The sequence below is a fragment of the Phaethon aethereus genome (genome assembly GCF_964289735.1).
Source record: "Phaethon aethereus genome assembly, chromosome: 3".
Taxonomy (NCBI): domain Eukaryota; kingdom Metazoa; phylum Chordata; class Aves; order Phaethontiformes; family Phaethontidae; genus Phaethon; species Phaethon aethereus.
Window position 1 is genome coordinate 112,410,636 of NC_138576.1, and position 17,288 is coordinate 112,427,923.

The 17,288-nt window shown below is 40.6% G+C and overlaps 1 protein-coding gene across 3 annotated transcripts in view; it reads left to right on the forward strand.

Annotated features, from left to right (window-relative positions):
- Positions 1 to 3,748: 3,748 nt before the first annotated feature.
- The window catches only part of PPP1R21 (protein phosphatase 1 regulatory subunit 21), a gene marked incomplete at both ends in the record, with an annotated part of 34,916 nt that continues 21,376 nt past the window's right edge, over positions 3,749 to 17,288 (forward strand). For all 3 annotated transcript variants that reach the window (XM_081997391.1, XM_081997392.1, XM_081997393.1), the window contains 8 exons: positions 3,749 to 3,808; positions 6,909 to 6,977; positions 7,393 to 7,539; positions 9,650 to 9,751; positions 10,444 to 10,608; positions 10,708 to 10,766; positions 13,023 to 13,117; positions 15,541 to 15,593. In XM_081997391.1, the coding sequence (XP_081853517.1) occupies positions 3,749 to 3,808; positions 6,909 to 6,977; positions 7,393 to 7,539; positions 9,650 to 9,751; positions 10,444 to 10,608; positions 10,708 to 10,766; positions 13,023 to 13,117; positions 15,541 to 15,593 (750 nt within the window). The remainder of the gene's footprint in view (positions 3,809 to 6,908; positions 6,978 to 7,392; positions 7,540 to 9,649; positions 9,752 to 10,443; positions 10,609 to 10,707; positions 10,767 to 13,022; positions 13,118 to 15,540; positions 15,594 to 17,288) is intronic.

The following is a 17,288-nucleotide window of genomic DNA, read 5'->3' on the forward strand; positions in this document are numbered from 1 at the left end:
AATTTTTTTCTGGATCCTAGAACTCTTTTGTTGTGAATACTTTTAAGTTTGTAAGTTATGACAATGAAGTTTATTTTCCCAAAGCACAGAAAACATCCTGGATGATTCAAAATATATTCTTTGTTTATTTCTCTACCTGCACCTATTCACAGGGTACGTGCGTACAAATTCTGACTAATCGGACAGAGGGGAAGGCACAGTTTGAGCAGGGGAGGATAAACGAGCTTGAAAATAGAACATATTGAAAAGTTCACTGTCATTCTTAAATAAATTATTCGTCTTGAGACAGCATCTACAATTCAACACCCATTACACTAGCTGCTGAGCACAGACATAAAAAAAGGACAGCCTCTGTTCCACTGTATATCCTTTGCCCTCCATCCTCCCCTATGAAAGCCAACAAGGCAAGCAAAAAATGCTACGACCCTCGTAAGGGTTTTCTTTGCTGAACACGTCATGTTTTAGCTTGCATTAAGTTCTACTGCCATAATGTGTACTGATATTTCACGTGGGTGGATTTGCAGAAGGTGGTATTTTGGGGGTCCTGTAGCAACCACCCCACACTGTTTGGCATACCACTCACTTGACCTCTCTTGCTCTGAGCTTCTGCTGACAGGATCAGTCCTTTGCAATTACACACTGAGTCACCGACAAGGAAGCGTTACGACACCACGCTGCAGCAACACGCATTGTTGTGCACCTCTCCAGCGCAGTGTTTGGACAACCTTGCTCTCTAGGGAGAGAGCGGTATTAAGAAAGTGCTTGCGAGGAAACAGCACAATAAAGACATTTTTTCACAGCTGAAAGTAGGGGAAGTAGCACTGCAGCTGCAATGACAAATCAAAAGGATGAACCTGAGAATTTCCTATGAGAAAGTTAAACAAACAAACAAAACCAAGCCACATAACTTTTGTTACCTGTATGTTTGGCGAACTTTGACTCAAGCTGTTCACCAAGTACCACCATGGAACAGTGATAAATTACAACATTATATGTTGCTAACATTATAGGGACTTCAGGATCCATGAGAAACTGGGTAAGAGACAGGACCACTCTAAAATACTAGAGGCTAGCTTGATGCTTAAAATACACTGAACTAGAGCTGTTCTGATGAGCCCAAAAATCCTGCAGTCAGCTCTCAGCCTTACAGCCTTTAAGCAGTAAAAGCACCCATCTTTTGATTCATCCATGTGTTTTAAGAAACTGACATATTACCTCCTATGATAAATGCCCTATATAATGTACATTTGGATCATGCCATTCTGGATTGATACAAGCAAATAAATGCTAGCTGTCCAGTCAGAAACACCGCTGTTGTAAGTAGGAAAGCAATTCATTCTGCTACAACTAGGCACTGTAATTCCCTCAGCTCCCTTTCCCTGCTTTCAGCTATGAAACCTCTCTGCCAGCATTCACTGCACCAGATACGAGAAGAAAATTTTATCACAAAAGCATCTTTGAACACAGCACAAACCAGGAGTACTCTATTTTGCAAAGTATGTTCAAAGCATTTCAATCTAACATTTCATAAAAGATATAGCCTAGAAAATGCAAACCTAAAAATACAGGCTCAGAATCAATTGTAAACGTTTTTAATAATTTTCTGATATAACATTGACTGCATGGACATGTGTGGACATACCATGCTGGTGTGCTAAACAGCAACTGCAAACTCCATTTACTTCATCAAGAACTTCTGTGGGGAATACAAAATGGAGTTGAAGGAGTAGTCTATCATAGCTCTAATGTTAAAAACTAAAGCTTCCTTATTTCTTATTCCAGTATTGCTATTTAAGCTCTTCTGGTCATGCAAAAAGCAGCAAGATCATTTGGATGAATAGTGTCAATATGTGTTTTCCTTTTTTCCCCTTTTAGACTACTGCCTAAAAATGTGCAGTATCTGTTCTCAGCAATATGGATCAGCAACATGTCCTCCAACATTAAGATTTCCTGTGGAGATACAAACACATTTATTAATCTGCCCACCGTATCATATTTAGTTCTTGCCAACTCTGCTACTGTGATAAGTAAAAGAATAGCACACACCATCAAAGTTTCAAGACTAAGGAAAAGGATTAGCTTCCATTACAGGCACCTACTTATCTACTCCTACTTAAGGGAAACAAAGAGAAAAGGAGGTAAGAAAATGATGATTTAGCATCTCTAGCACTACCCACTACTGAGGAAAGGCTATGAAGACACCATGCTGAATCAAGTGAAAAAAAATGACACCATGGAAACTGAACAAAAATAATAATTTGCTGTTGCATCTCTATCCTAGACCAGGAAGCACTAAACCTGCAAATCAACAGATGCTCAACATATACTGCTAAAGTATCATCACATTTTTGCTTTATTATTCTCTTCCTTGCACATCTGTTTCTAGTCATTTTCAGAAACAAAATCCTGCATTGGCTGAGTATCTGGCAGGACCAAATACACCTATTACAATGTCTTCAGATTCTTCTTAAAGAGTGCTGATGGTATATACACATTTAAATGCTTGGCAAATCTGAGGATAAAGAAAAAGAAAATAGGAGATAATTAGCACAACCTAAGCAATCTCTAAAGGAGGTGGAGAAGCTGAAAGCAGGCCCTGAAACAAAGAGACCAACAGGCTGGAGGCAGCAGAGAAGCCCCCCCGCCCCGGGAACCACAGGGTGCAGATACTCAAAATGACTCCCCGAGACTGTGGAAGTCGAGTTTCTGCAGCTTGAGAGCAAACCGACAGCACTGCAGTAACACGCGGGTTACCCGTGTTCCCCTTCATTAAATAACGGCACTGAAGGTTGAACGCAAGCAGGAAGGAGCAAGTGCTGGCATCGACTAATCCCATCCCTGCCACTCACTTGTTGTGAACCATGAGACATTATTCGACTGCCTTTTGTTTCATTTCTTCACCGACGGATCTGCAAAAAATGTATTTGCCTCAGTTTCTCTGGACATTACGTGTACTACGTCAGACAACAGCCGCCGTGCACTCTGAAGCAGACCTCCTTCCCTGGCAGGCACGTAACAGGCCCCACGCCTCACTCTTTCGCCGGCAACACACCCCAAACTCAGGCTCCGCCGGGAGCCGCCTGAGGAGCAGGCCCTCAAGCAACCACCCTCAGACATCGGCGGCGGGACCGGACGGGCCTCTACGGCCCGGGGTGACCGTCCCCGCCAGCGCCACCACGCGCCCCGGTGCCGCAGGCCCGGGCCCGGGGCTCCACCTAGCGACAGCACTGCCTCGTGCGGGGAGGCACGGGACCGGCCCCGGCACTCTGCCCAGGCAGGGGACGGCGCCGGGGCACCGCCCGTCGCTGCCCGCGTCGCGATCCGCCGACATGACCCCCGCGCCCGCCGCCTTCTCTACCCCCGCCCCCGGGGTGGACGCTGCTCCCGCGCGCGGACGATGCTTTTTGGGCGGGGTGGGGCCCCGTAACCTCGAGGCCGCGCAGGGCCCGGCGGCTGTTACTATGGCAATAGAGGCGGCTGTGGTCGCCTCGCTAGTGTCACGTGGTCCGCCCCGCCCCCCACGCGGCTCCGCCCTCCTTTCTTACCGCCATCTTGGAAGTTGCGTCAAGATGGTGGCGCCGGCGGCTTAACTCCGCCCTCTCCGCGGCGTGTGGGGCGGTGTGGTGACGTCATCACGCTCCAAACGCCTGAACCCGGAAGTGCGTCTTCCTTTCGCGGGCGTGCGGGCTGGTGGCTCGTTAGCTCCGAGCCGAGCCGAGCCGAGCCGAGCCGAGCCGGCGGCAGGGGAATGGCGGCCGCCGCGGAGCTGCAGGGGAAGTACCAGAAGCTGGCTCAGGAGTACTCCAAGGTATCGGGCGCCATAGCCCGTCCCCGATGCTCCGCGAGCGGCGGCCGCCGCCCCCCTGCCGGTGCTGCACCCCTCCAGGCACTCATTGCGCGCGGGTTGCCGGCCGTTACGCGACTAACGGCCACCTCACTGAGGGGAGGGGGTCTTCCCCGCTCGGCCCGCGGCGCTGCCCATACCCTGCCCTGCCCTGCACTTCCCTGCCCGGGGGAGCCGGCCGCTCCGCCCCGGCATCGCCGTGGGGCGGCGGGGCCCTGAGCTCTCCCGCCCGGCTTGGCTGCCTTCGGCGACGTGCTCCAGCGGAGCGGGGAGCTCTGGTCAGGACTGAAACGCTGATTTTTGTGGCAGCGTGAAGTGTTTGGGACTCAGAGGTTGCGTCTTCTTGAGGATGAGGTGAAGGCAAACTTGAGCAGGCAGGGGAGGTGCGAGTTTGCAGGTGCCGAGGGGCTACAGTATTGCCGAGCGCTGGCTGAGCAGGTTGGCGTGAGGACCAAAGTGTCTTGTCTGCAAAGCATCCAGTAGGGCAAATAATGGGTTCAGCTATGACAGGGAAGTGAAACCAGCTGTGCTTTCCCCTGCTTCTCCACTTTGCACTCAAGTGTGAGGCTTAGTTATCTTTTTGGGTGTGAACATTTGTTGAGGTCTTGGTCTTGTGTCTTATGCATAGGCTTTGAGTTTGCTTTGGCTGCTGGATGCAGGAGTTCAGTGGTGTTAGTAGTGCTTGCAGTGGTGTTGCAGTGTCTTGGAAGTGAGGACACTTGATTCCCCACTTGCCTCACATCTGTTCCCATTCTTCCGCAGCTGCCCTAGGTAACTTTGCTCTCCGTTTCTGGTGCTAACAGAGTATTTGCAAAGACTTCTGGCCCATAGGTGCCTTTCCTTTCCGAGGTGCTTGAGATGATTTCTTAAATGGTGGAGCTTTGTTTAATACAGAACTCTTCATTCTTGTTTCTTCACTAAAAGGAAGAGGAGACTGTTGGTCTTGAATGGTATAGTTCTTCAACGGCCTTGGGAAAGCACTTTGTTTTATGTAGCCTAGCATCAGAGTGGTTGGCACAAGGCACCTGACTGTTTTTGACACCTTTCCCTAGATTACAGAATGATGCATCTTTAAATACTATTCTCCTTGGAACTGCTATAAAAAAACTGTACAGAATCTAAATTGTTCACAGATGTTTATTTGTGTCCACAAAATCATTTTAAGAAAACTGAATTTGCTTTGTGGCTTTGTAGGTCACAGAGTTCATGTTTCTCGTTGCTTTCTACAGTGGCTCTGCTATACCTTGGAGATACAAAAATCTCACGGGATAAGGTAATTGAGGGACTTTGCAGCTTGATTCCAGAATTAAACTTTGAACTGTGGACTTTTGACTATAGCTTCTGAAAGTTCCAGCTGCTGGATCCTCTTTCTTTTAGTATCATGGTGTCCAAAAGCTTTCTTTGAACTTAATCTTGCAATTTTCAGCCTGTGATGTTTCACTGGCTCTTCATGGGAATGATTTTCTGCTCTCATCCCATTTTTTGTGCAATGACTCCAGGACATTGTGGGATTCCCCTTGCAGATAACTCTCCTTTTTGTGCAAATGATCAGTTGTTCAGTTGGCTGTTTATTGCATGCGGGTGGAAATGGAGAGTAGCCCTGGGAAGCTATTTGCCTGTTCACTCAGTCGTGTTGTGGAAGCCAAGGAGAGGTAGACAAGAGCTTGATAGACTCAAGGAGTGCCAACAGAAGTACCTGCCAAAGGATTGCTTTCTGTTTCTCCCTGCTGTCTCACAGAGCAGTCCAGAAGAAGGATGTGTGTTTTCAGAGTCTCTTCTTCCCCTCGACTTGCAGCTTCTGGCTCTCTCACGCAACCCTGATGGAAGTAGTAGTCAAAAGGCTCTTTCAGCTTGTGACAGCCTTTGGTGGATCACACTTCAGCTTGGGTATCTCAGTGCAGCGCGATTGAACTAGTTCAGTCACTGTACCTGACATGTTCCTGCATTAGTAGCTGTGGCAGAAAAAAGGTGTAGAAAACTACACACTGCTTTTTCTTGCTAGGGAAACCCTGTGCTTGGAAGTCTTTTTGTGGTGCTCTTGCAAGTTTTTTCTCTTGCCTTTGTGATGCCTGAGCAGCACAGTGGGAATACTGCAGGGTGAAAGCCTGTGCTTTGAAAGGTCAAAAGTCAGTTGACATTGCTAATATATTCAGTCATCAGGCTGAAAAGATTAGCCATTGCTGTTTTACATTGAATCTTGCCTTTTATGCATCTGCCAGAGGTATTCCCAAACACTATACAAACCCTTTTAATTTATATCTGCAACAGCTGGACTCAAACATGTCAAATGAATACAAACTGCCATTGAAGAAACCAGGATTCAAGCAATTTTCAAGGAATGGGGAGATGGAACTGTCGGTATCCTCATTGCTGCAGGGTAGAGGTACTCTGTGAAGTGACTGGGAAATAGATTTCTTGAGTATCACTTTTCACCACAGTGATTTTAGCTCAGATTTGTGAACGATATAAGTAAGTCTTAGAGGGCTTTTGCTTATATGCTTTTTATGATTTTCCTGAAGCGTTTGTCAAGCTGTTCTCTCTGGATCATCTGCTGCGACCGGTAATAAGTATTTTTGCGTTAGAGTATAGTTAAGCTCTTCTTGAATTGATACAGATTTTTACTTTATTGTGAGCCCTGCTTATGTTCCAGAAGCAGTCATGAACAGTTTTGGAGAGAAGAGGGGAGAGACAGAAATAGCACTGAATAGGAGCAAGAACTTGATTAGTCAAGGAAGAAGTTGCAACTTTTTCCATATTTGTTCACTGTTCTTCGAACATTAACTATGTTTAAGTAACTAATCTTCTAAGATATTGAGTAAGAATTATTTTCTATTTGAGCAAAATATTCAGATGGTAAAATAACTACTTGTTTCTTGACAATTCAGGATATGAATTGGATACTTTTTCAACTCGATATCACTACTACCTACCTGAACAGAGTACTTTAAAAAGCATGCACATCTCGTGCTCTCATGAGAGTTTATGATGCTTTATGCACATTGTAATGAATGGCTTTTATTTGTTCTTTTGTCTTGCATAGTTATTGACATCTCTTATTTTTTAGCTTCGAGCTCAGAACCAAGTACTGAAAAAAGGCGTTGTAGACGAGCAAGCAAACTCTGCTTCTCTGAAGGTAATCTCTAAAAACTACTTGTGTCATATGTATTAAGCTGTGATAAAGTAGGTAAATGGGAAGGGTAAATAGAAATACTTTTTACTCAAAGTATTGTGATTAAAAGAATAAAGAAGGAACTTGGTTTAGTTAAAGAATTTCTGTTCTGCAACTAGTCTTCATTGTTCTCTGTAGGTGCTGACTTTGTAAAAGTGGAATGTTGCTTCTCGATGATTAATTTGTAGAATGAAGTATCTACTTGAGTGTGATCTGTGGGCAGCTCAAGGAAGTGAAACCGGTGTTTTAGTTTAAAAACAATACTTTTTGCCTCTTCAATGTTCAAATAATGAAGAAAGCGATTTTTTTTTTTAATGTGTCCTTATGATACTTTTTATTAAAAGTGAAAGTTTTAAAAATAAACTTTTTGGTCATTCAGGAGCAACTGAAGATGAAGGATCAATCACTGAGAAAACTGCAACAAGAAATGGACAGCTTGACCTTTCGAAATCAGCAACTTGCCAAGCGGGTGGAGTTACTTCAAGATGAGCTTGCATTAAGTGAAGCTAGGGGCAAGAAGAACAAAGTATGTGCTAAAAGCAAAAAAACTTTTTGCGTAACTAGCAGATATCTGTTCCTCACCTGTCAGTGCCTTATCCAGATTTCTAGCAGTATTGCTTTGTGTCAAGGGTTGAGCTAAATGTTTTTGTCAGAACTTGTGTTCCTAACTGATGTGAGTGAAAATATGCACAAAACAGGTATTGATACATGTAATGCTTGCTAAGCAGTTCTGTACTTTTCTTTCTAGTGCGTCAGCTAACTGATACTGAATTGCTATCTCCCTTTCCCAGATATTTATTAAGTGTTCAAATAGCTGGGAAAGATCTGGGAGCACTGTGATTAATCTACTGCTACAAAGAAAACCGATCACCCCTCATTTCCTATCCCCACCTCCTTGCTTTGTAATGTTGATGTCAATGGTTAACACTTCTAGCCTATGATTGTAGCTGTTCTAGGCAGCTGTTACGTGAATCTCATCAAATGCTTTGCTAGTATTCCTTACATTATTTCAAAATGACAGAGTAATTTCAGTACTGAGATCTTTCTTTGCCAAAACGCTTGCTGATTAAACCTGGTTATAACCATGTTCTGTCTAAGATCAGCCATGTCTTCTGTAGGTAACATCAGAATTCCAGGGGTGGTGTGTCTGGACTTAAATAATTCTCAAGCATCCTTTTCTACCTTCCTCTTCTGAGGAAACCCCTCTTAATTACTGTCATCTTTTCTTTTTGGTTAGCTCACAAAATACTGTAGCTATCAAGACTAACATTCAAGAAATCATTCAACTGATTAATAATATGATCATCTTCCTTGCTTTTCCCCTAAACTCTTGTGCGTTTTTTTGCAATCCAGTTCCTTGACAAGAATAGTACCTCTGACTTGCATTATTGGAGCACCATAGTAGATTGTTCTTCAAAATGCAGTTTGACTCTTCTGTTCTTTTATTGCATGTTATGTAACTTACTGCTTTACTAGACATGTTTCAAACTTGTGAAGGACCTCAACCTGGCTTGAGTAGCTTTGCAAACCATTGCCACTGACTTTCTTTCCTGTTCAGCTGTCAGTATGCACAGTTCTGTATTTCTTATTTTTTTTTAAGAAGTGCTTGTAGTACCTTTTAAACATGTTCCCTTTATTTTTACCTATAGGGTCTCACTAAATACATACGTTGTACTGAACATACCCTTACTTCAGAGGCTTGCCATTGTGAGAACATGTAAATCACATCTAAAACTATTTAGATTAAGACTTGGGTAGATTATCTGTGTCAGACTGCAATCCTTCTAGAAGAAGGTGAACACGTGCTCATATCTCAGATGTTATAGTTCGTAGGCTGACATCAAATGCAGAGGTGGCTTAGCTGTCCTAGCTGTCCCAAGCACTTGAAGTGTCGTGTTCAGTTTAAATGTAAACAGTCTCCCTTCTGTTTGATGATGGTATTACCTATGTTCAGCAGTGTGGTAGAGCAGAGAAGCAGCGCAGGATTCACTGGTGGTCTCTGAATCTTTTGGACAAAACAGGTGAAAAATGAGGAAACAGTTGGCAGAGACATGTCTGTATTCTCAGGGTAGTTGGTGGACAGTGAAGACCCTGTGTTTTCCAGTGCCACCTTGTGCTACAGCCTGCCATGGGACAGTGCACTTCCCGTGATTTTTTTTTCCCCCTCCCCGTGGTTCCTGCTGAGACCAGACCAGCTTACACCTGCACACTTGATGGGGGGAGGTGTGCCTTACACACAGCTCCCAAACCAAATAAGCCTGTGTGCGTAGGGTTTCATATTGCTGACTGTGTGGAGTCATGCAAGATTCAAATGATGTCAAATGGGCACCTGCCCATACAAGCAATTTCGTGTGTGTGTGAATATGATACCTGAGTAGAAGCTTTCCCGAGTCCTTATCGAATTGGCATTCCACCACTATACTGTAACAATGGTGTGAAGGAAAAAGTGCTGCTTTTAGGCTCGTGCTGTGTGCAATGTGTGTACCTTTTGATGTATTAGTCAATGTAAATAAGGTGTATACTTATGTGCCTCTATTGGGAGTTAGTGATGGGAACTGTTTTCAGATACTTGGAGCTGGGCTTTGGGATACCTTCAGAGACTTGGAGGTAATGAATGCACATTTTCTTTTTTTTAGAAAAGTACAGAATCCTCATCTCAGTTGAGTCAAGAGCAGAAAAGTGTCTTCAATGAAGATCTTCAGAAGAAGATAGAAGAGAATGAACGACTACATATACTTGTGAGTGAAACTTTTTTAGCCTTTCTTTTTTGTACAGAAAACTCGTCACATGAACAAAGATAGAGAAAATAAAATGGCATCTGAAAGCTAGTGGGTTTATAAGCTTAGTTGTATGCAGAATAGTAGACTAGATCGGATAGGGTGTCTATAAAGATGTTCACTGGGCAAATGAGAAAATATTTTGACTTCAGATTCTTAAGACAGTATGTGGAATAACTTGCATAATGCGTGTGTTTTCTCATTTAGATTTTTAACTTTTGGTGACACTTAGGTACTCTACTGAAAATAGCCATATAGTGGGTACTGGGTGGAAACTTCTTTTTAGTTCACTGTTTCAGAATTGCCTTAAAGCTTAAAGTATTTTCTGCAAGTTGCTGTAATTAAGTCGGGAATTACTTTACCAAAATGGAATGCATTTCACTTTGTTTTAGAAAATCGAGAAACACCTTATGGCTCAAGTTTAATTTCTCAGGTGTCTGCTATTAATCAGCAATATATTTAAGGAATGGTTGGTACGACAAAACTTTAATAAACACAAAGTACTTTGTTCCTGAATCTTTTCTCTGTAAATATCATGAAATTTCTATTTGTCTGAGAACTAGTACTTGTTATTAGCCTGGACTGGTTGATTAAATTGGTATAACTCATAGCACTAGATTCCATAGGTAAAATGAGCTCTACTTTTCTTTCAGTTCTTTGAAGCAGATGAGCAGCACAAACGTTTGGAAGCGGAGCTGAGAACTAGACTTGAGGTTTTGGAAACTGATGCTGCCCAGCATCAAGCTGTGGTGGATGGTTTAACAAGGAAATACACAGATACCATAGAAAAGCTGCAGAATGATAAAGCCAAATTAGAAGTAAGGAATTTTTCTGTTGCTTGCAAGTTTGAAAAATTTTGAAATGAAATGTCTTGTTGTGTCAGTACTTACATTGTGAGATTATCTTCTTGCATAAAGATCAAGTCTCAGACACTAGAAAGAGAAGCTAAGGACTGTAGGCTTCGAACCGAAGAATGGTAAGTGTTTTTATTTAATATAATGAAAAATTGATTATAAACAAATAACTACTGTAAAAGATTAGCTGGATTATTTTTAGAGTATAATACTTTAAAAAAAAAGTTGATAAAACTCAAAATACTGGGCAACAGCACATTAACATCAAGACTATGCAGGTCAGACCCCTTTTCCTTCTAAGTATGTAACTAGAAAATTAATGGAATGCTATAAAAAGTAAAGAAACTACGGAACTTGTATGAAACAAAGATATATGAGCTTTGTAAAAACAAAGCTTGGGTAAGGTATGCTGAGACAACTGACTGCAGAGAGTTTTCAAAAATCCCCCTCCACCTCAAAAGCTTCTTGAACAATTACTTTTGCTTCAGGTATAACACACTTACCTAGAATATTTGAAAGTTTTTGTTGAAGAATTGTATTGTTATTTTTGGAATACCCTCATTATCTTGAAGACCAATCATAGAAAATAGGAAGAAGTTGAGGACTGTGGACCAAATCAATTTAGGGTGCACTTCTCTGAACTTCATTATTAAGATCCATTTTTTTAAAAGATATGTGCAGTATAGGTCTTTAATGTAATGGATAAAATGCGTAGTGAATGATCAGATGAAGATTTCCTTCTTTCAAATGGTAACCTTGAAGTATGTATTTTAATTATTTTGATAGATGTGAAGATACTTGAACTCCAATAACTTTCCTCTTATACAGGTCAGGGTTTCACTGAGAATGACTTGCAAAAGAGGATGAAAGCTGTGTTTCGCAGTTGTTTGCTTTTTTGTGGTGTTTGAAAAACAGTGTGGTCTTAATCTGCTACTATTCAGTTCAGAGCTTGTCTTTCATGTTCAATGACAACTGAGTGATTAATGTCATTGTAAGAAATTGTCACTACCATTTAAGAAAGGAGGCTTTTAAAAAATAATAAAGCCTGACACTTCTTTATTTTAAACATTGAAATCGGTATCCAACGAACACATGACAGAAGATGTCTTTGAGAGTACTGCTCTTCTGTTTTCCCCCCTCTTTCAGGGGAAGGGATCCATTTGCCTCTGACACCCACGCTTTATTCAGAAAAGCCAGGGGATATGAGACTTGTCAGTCTGCATGCCTTGAAAATTAAAGGGCAGAATGTAAATTAAAACTTATCAGACTACTTGTTTGCCATTCCTTTAGAGTACAAAAAGGAGACATCCGTACTTTTGCAATTTGTGTTTGAGTTTATTTTCTATCATGCCCAATGCTACTGTGGTTCATGCTGTACAGTTTCTATGGAATTTTGGAGCTGCTCTTCAAGGAAAATGTTTGTTAATGTGCATGAGCTACTTATTGGCCAGTTTCTTGATATCATGCTTGTCTATTTTTTTAATTATTTTTCCTTGTTAGTCCCAATAAATTTCCACTTATCAAATGTTTTTGTAAAAAAGGAAAAAAACCTGTCACTTTGGCATCTTTCCCCCAACCTCCACTATATGTGCAGGAGTTCTAGATGTCAAACGGGAAGCAAAACAGTGAAGAATTTGGGGGCCTAAGTTGGGTAAGGTGTGGAATTTGGTCTGAATCAATCTGCAATGACATATGTATATAATGCTGAGATAGGTTTCTGATGCATTCTCAAGTGGTTTTTCTGTAGGTCTGCTTCACTTGCATTTGATTGTATATATAGATGTAAACCCAAGTTATTACTAATATCATTAGCATAGGCTCTTGAGATGAACAGTAACCTAATTGCCAAGTCTTGTGGGAGTGGGCCATATGATAGCAATGTTTAAATATGGAGCTTTGAAAAACTTGTGAGGTATTTCTAATAGTGATGTGATATAACTGAGTTACCGACAACTCACTACTTGCACATTGGAATACTGCATCTGATATATAGTAACTAATTTAAAGGTCCTTTTGCATTCCCATTCAAATGCTAGTAGAAAAGAATACCTTCATATAGCTTATACAATAATTGCATAACTGGAAAATAATGTAAAGATTAATTCTGAAGAAAGTTGAGCTTCCCAAGACCAGAATTTAGGATTTACAACAGTTTATTGCATTTATTTGGAAGGGATTAAAATACTATGTCATATATTAAATACAAATAAAGGAGGAAAAATTATTCCTACTGTCTTATTTCTATCTAATTCTATGAAGAGACAGATACCTGTAAAGTCAAGAGATGCTTATGGTGAAATATGGTGAAAGTGATACAGATTAAATTTTAAAGGTTTACAATGTGTGTGTGTGGTTTTTCGTTTGTCTTTGTTACTTAGCCAGCAACAGTTAAAGAATCTTCAAGCAGCTTTGGGCAGTAGACTGGAAGAATCCTTATGCATAATCAGTGAAAAAGTACCTTTTAATGACACAAGTACGTATTGCCTTCGTCTGGGTTTCTTGTTTAATTTTGGGTATCCATCTGGAGGAAGTATTCCTCATTAATTAAGATGTATTAGCTGTAAGAAATTTTGGATGTCAGCACAGACACTTGGAGGTAATTGTAATAAATATTCATAATACTTGTCATAATGTTGTTCAGTGATCTTAATCAAGTTTTTATATATATGTCTCTAATGAAAATTAAAACCTTTGAAGGCTTTTGGGTAATTTGCCACTTGTCTTGCTTAGTGTTGACAGAACATTGTAAAAGGTGAAGAAACACTACCAATTTATTGGTTTGTCCTCAAAGATTTCTTTAGTTACTCATCTCAGAGTATTATTTTGGGCAGGGCATATTCAAAAGTTACAGTAAGTTAAGATGGGGATAAACTAATGGCTGCAGAGATGTTGACTTAATGAGGCATTGCATCAATAATGGTCTACACTTGGTATCAGTGGGAAGTCTGTCAGTGTGTCTCATGTCTGACCACAGAACACCCAGACTAGTTCTTATCTGTGGTTTGTCTCAGACTCGTTCCTCTTTTCTGGGGGAAAAAAAACCCCAACCTTTGAATTTGGGGACTTTCACCTGAAGCAATCTTTTTTTCCTGCGTCCTTTCCAAGTGCTACTAGATAAACTGAAGTGCAGAGGATACCATGAAGCTAGGAGTGCTCAGCCTTTGCATTGCTTTGGTGCAAGAATTGGTTAGTACGTGCCAGATCGGTGCTGTGTACTGGGTGCTTTTCTAAATAGCTTGAATACGAGATTGTACTTGGGCAGGCCAGCAGTCTGTACTCTTCTGTCAGTGAGACTAGGATGGACCTGGAATAGTGAAAAAGCTGAAAGTAGTGGAGAAGGAACAGAGAAGCGAAAACAGGCTGTTGAATTTCTGGTAGGTTTTATTGGTAGCTTTTGCATTTTTCATTCAGTTTAAAACCTGATGACAATGTTTTGAATAGCCTTAGGTTCTCTAAAAGCTGACCTGGTGAAGTGCTGCAGGGATGAGCCTTCCAAATTCTCCAATGGCTTGGCAATCCAGCAAATCTTGGCTTAGAAACACAAGATCATCCTCTCTTTAGGAAATATTGACTCTCGTATAGCATGTTAAGCTTAGGTGTTGGTGCCTTGAATTGATACCCTTTTCATTTCTTTCCTCTTACAAAGATCGCTTTGCCTGGCATGGGCTGCCTACTTACACTTCTCTGGCTTCTTTAGCTGACTTTTTTTTTTTTTTTACAGTTGGTTATCATTGTAGCAAGAACTTAAATGCAAATAATTTATCAGTTCGCTCATCTACCATAGCATAATGTTTTTGCTGGTGTAGAAAACACTGCAAATAGTGGACAGATCTTTAGTGATAGAAGAATGAGAGAGAATCAGGAAATGTTTGTCTGCTATGGATTCCAACTGTCTTTCCATAGGCTCTGTAGTTGGTTTTAAGTGTAACCTAGCAGCTGCCTTCAGTTTCAGTTACAATCAAATGGCTTGTTATCTTTCCACTCTCAAAATCATGCTTAGCAGTCAACAAAAAAAGTTTTCTGAAGCACCTCCTTGTGAGTGGGATTTGATAATTTTGGACGCTTTGTTCTGAATACAACTGTCTCTTCCTGTGTGTTACTTGCTAAATGTGAATGATACAAAAGGAGTAAGAAACCGTACATTTCCTTTGTGTGCAAATTTTAAACTAAATTGGTTATTATTCTGTTTAATTGAGGATGGATGTGATCCCTTTTAAATCTATAAGCCTTTGTAAGATGTTCTCTAGGTACAAATATCCCTCTACCTCTTTAAAAATTGTGCCCTCTTGCAATTGAATAATCATTCTAGTTGCTCTCTAACTGGAACACAATGCTGAAATATGTGCAGAGTACATCGGTACATACAGGAGCTTTTTATTTAAACATGCAAGCTGTTAAAAAATACAGTCATCTTATTTGACAGTCCCTGGAATGTAATTGAAATGTGAACATCATCTTGAATTCTTTAAGGTTTTTTTAAAAGATTTTCACTCTTGTTAGTGATGAGTACTGTTCTTTTGGGCAAGGGGATTCTCCTTTTACCTATCAAATTCAGGGTGTTCAGGTGGTTAAATTTGATTTAAAATCTGAGGCAAGTATGGAAGTGCTTTCTCTCCGTCTAGCCACAGTAACAGTTCTTAAGTGAGGATGTTTAGGCTGACTTTATTGAAGCCAATCTTTTTAGTTAATCTTCCTTTAAGGTTAATTTTTTACTTTACTTACTAATTTTACTTAGTTTAGTGAATTTTACTATCTTTTTAGTTAATATTGCTTACATAAACTGTAGTATTACTGCAATCAAATTTTATATTTAAAAACCCCTCACTATTTACCAATAAGTGTGTCTTAAAAAAACGCTATTTAATAAGTGCATATAACTCCATTTTTGTTCTGTAGGATCTAATCAATACAATGCTCTGAATGTACCGTTGCACAACAGAAGATATCAGGTAAGCACTTTTTGTGACTTCATATGTAAAGATGCAACTTCCTACACAGATACCGAATAAAACGAACTATTTTAGTGACCCGAAATGTCAGAAGATAGCCTATCTTACTATTATCATGATATTCCAAGGGAATTTCTGCCCACACAGCCTGCGCCTTTCAACAGGTAGTCTATACTGTTCTTATGTCAAGGAGCCAAGTTGTCTGCTCACATCACTTCACCAGAGCTAATCCATTGACTACTGGCTGATGATCATTGTAGGTATTAACTCAGGCATGCCTTTCTAAAAAGAATGGCAAAAAGGTTTTAATATTTGTCTCTTATTGAAGTTACACGAAATATTCTTTTACTAGGCCAACCTGCAGTAAGTTAGAATTTGAACATTTAATTTTTAAAGTTGGTTAAAACTATGTTAGTTTAGAGGTCTTAAGATTTTTGTTGAAAAAAGGTAATTATGGTACCTTAAATTCCTTTGCCCCCACACTGAGTTTCTTCAGTCACATCACTCGAGCCTCAAAGAATGTTTGCATTTGTAAACGATACACTGGTGTGTATGCTAGAGTCCCATATTAGTTAATATTACTTGTCACTAGTCATAATCCTTTTGAGAAATAAATTCTGCATCTTTGAGAAATCTGCATGGTTCACTTATGTTTTATGGGATACTTCTTGCCAAAACACCTCTTACTTGCAGCCATATCACCCTTATTAATGTAGATATTATTTAAAAAAGAAACAGTTTCTGGTCATTACTGTAATTTCATCAATTTCCTTGAGAATGTGGTTTACTCAGCATTCAAAAATGAGCATTAGTTTTCTGTGAATAGCTAAATATATTGAGGCTTTTTACAGTAGTAAATTGGATACCTTGATGCAGGCAATATTTTTCTGCTTTGCTGCCACTGAGTATGGGCTCCACAGCACTCAGTGTTTTTTCTCTTTGCTTGTTTGATATGTCTCAAACCTTCAAGTTGGTACATTCAAGTGCCACTGTAGAAAGATTTCAAATAGCTGCTTTCTCCTTTCTTCAGAAGTGCCTATAAAGAGACCTTGTTCCTAATGTCTGCAGTGAGAATAGGTGACCTGCTGTCCAGTTTTGTGATGGAAGTATCCTTAAGTCAGCCTGTTGTTAAGTACTAAGAAAAATCTGAATAACTGCGTGGAGAGTTTCTCCTGTTACTGTTTTCTGCTATGTTAGCCAGCCTCATGCTTCAAGATCGGCAGTCTTGAAAATGTTCCAGGACAGATTTTTATGACTGATTTTGCCAGTGGAGGCAAAATGCTAGTGCATTGGCCCAAGCTGCAGTGTAAAGGGCAGCAAAGCAGTAATATTGTCTGTTTTCTTTCTTTGTGTAGCTAATTGACATACACAAACTGAGTATGATGACTGCATTAATTACTCACCACCATCCCTGATCCGTAATCAAGATTCACTTGATTTAACACTTCATTGAAGCCTTAGGAATACATCTGTGAAGGATAAGTCATTCTTGGCTGAAATGTCACTTTAACCTTATTTTCTCCTCCATAAATCACAATAGAGTGTGGTTTTCTTCTGTGGTTGCCTTTGTTTTTTCAGTGTTCCATTTTGGATTAATTTCTTAGATACACCCCTACTTCATTGAAGTCACAGAACAGCCTTAGTCATTAGCAGCAGCTCAGTTCTGTCCAGGTGGGAGAATAAGAATTGAATGTT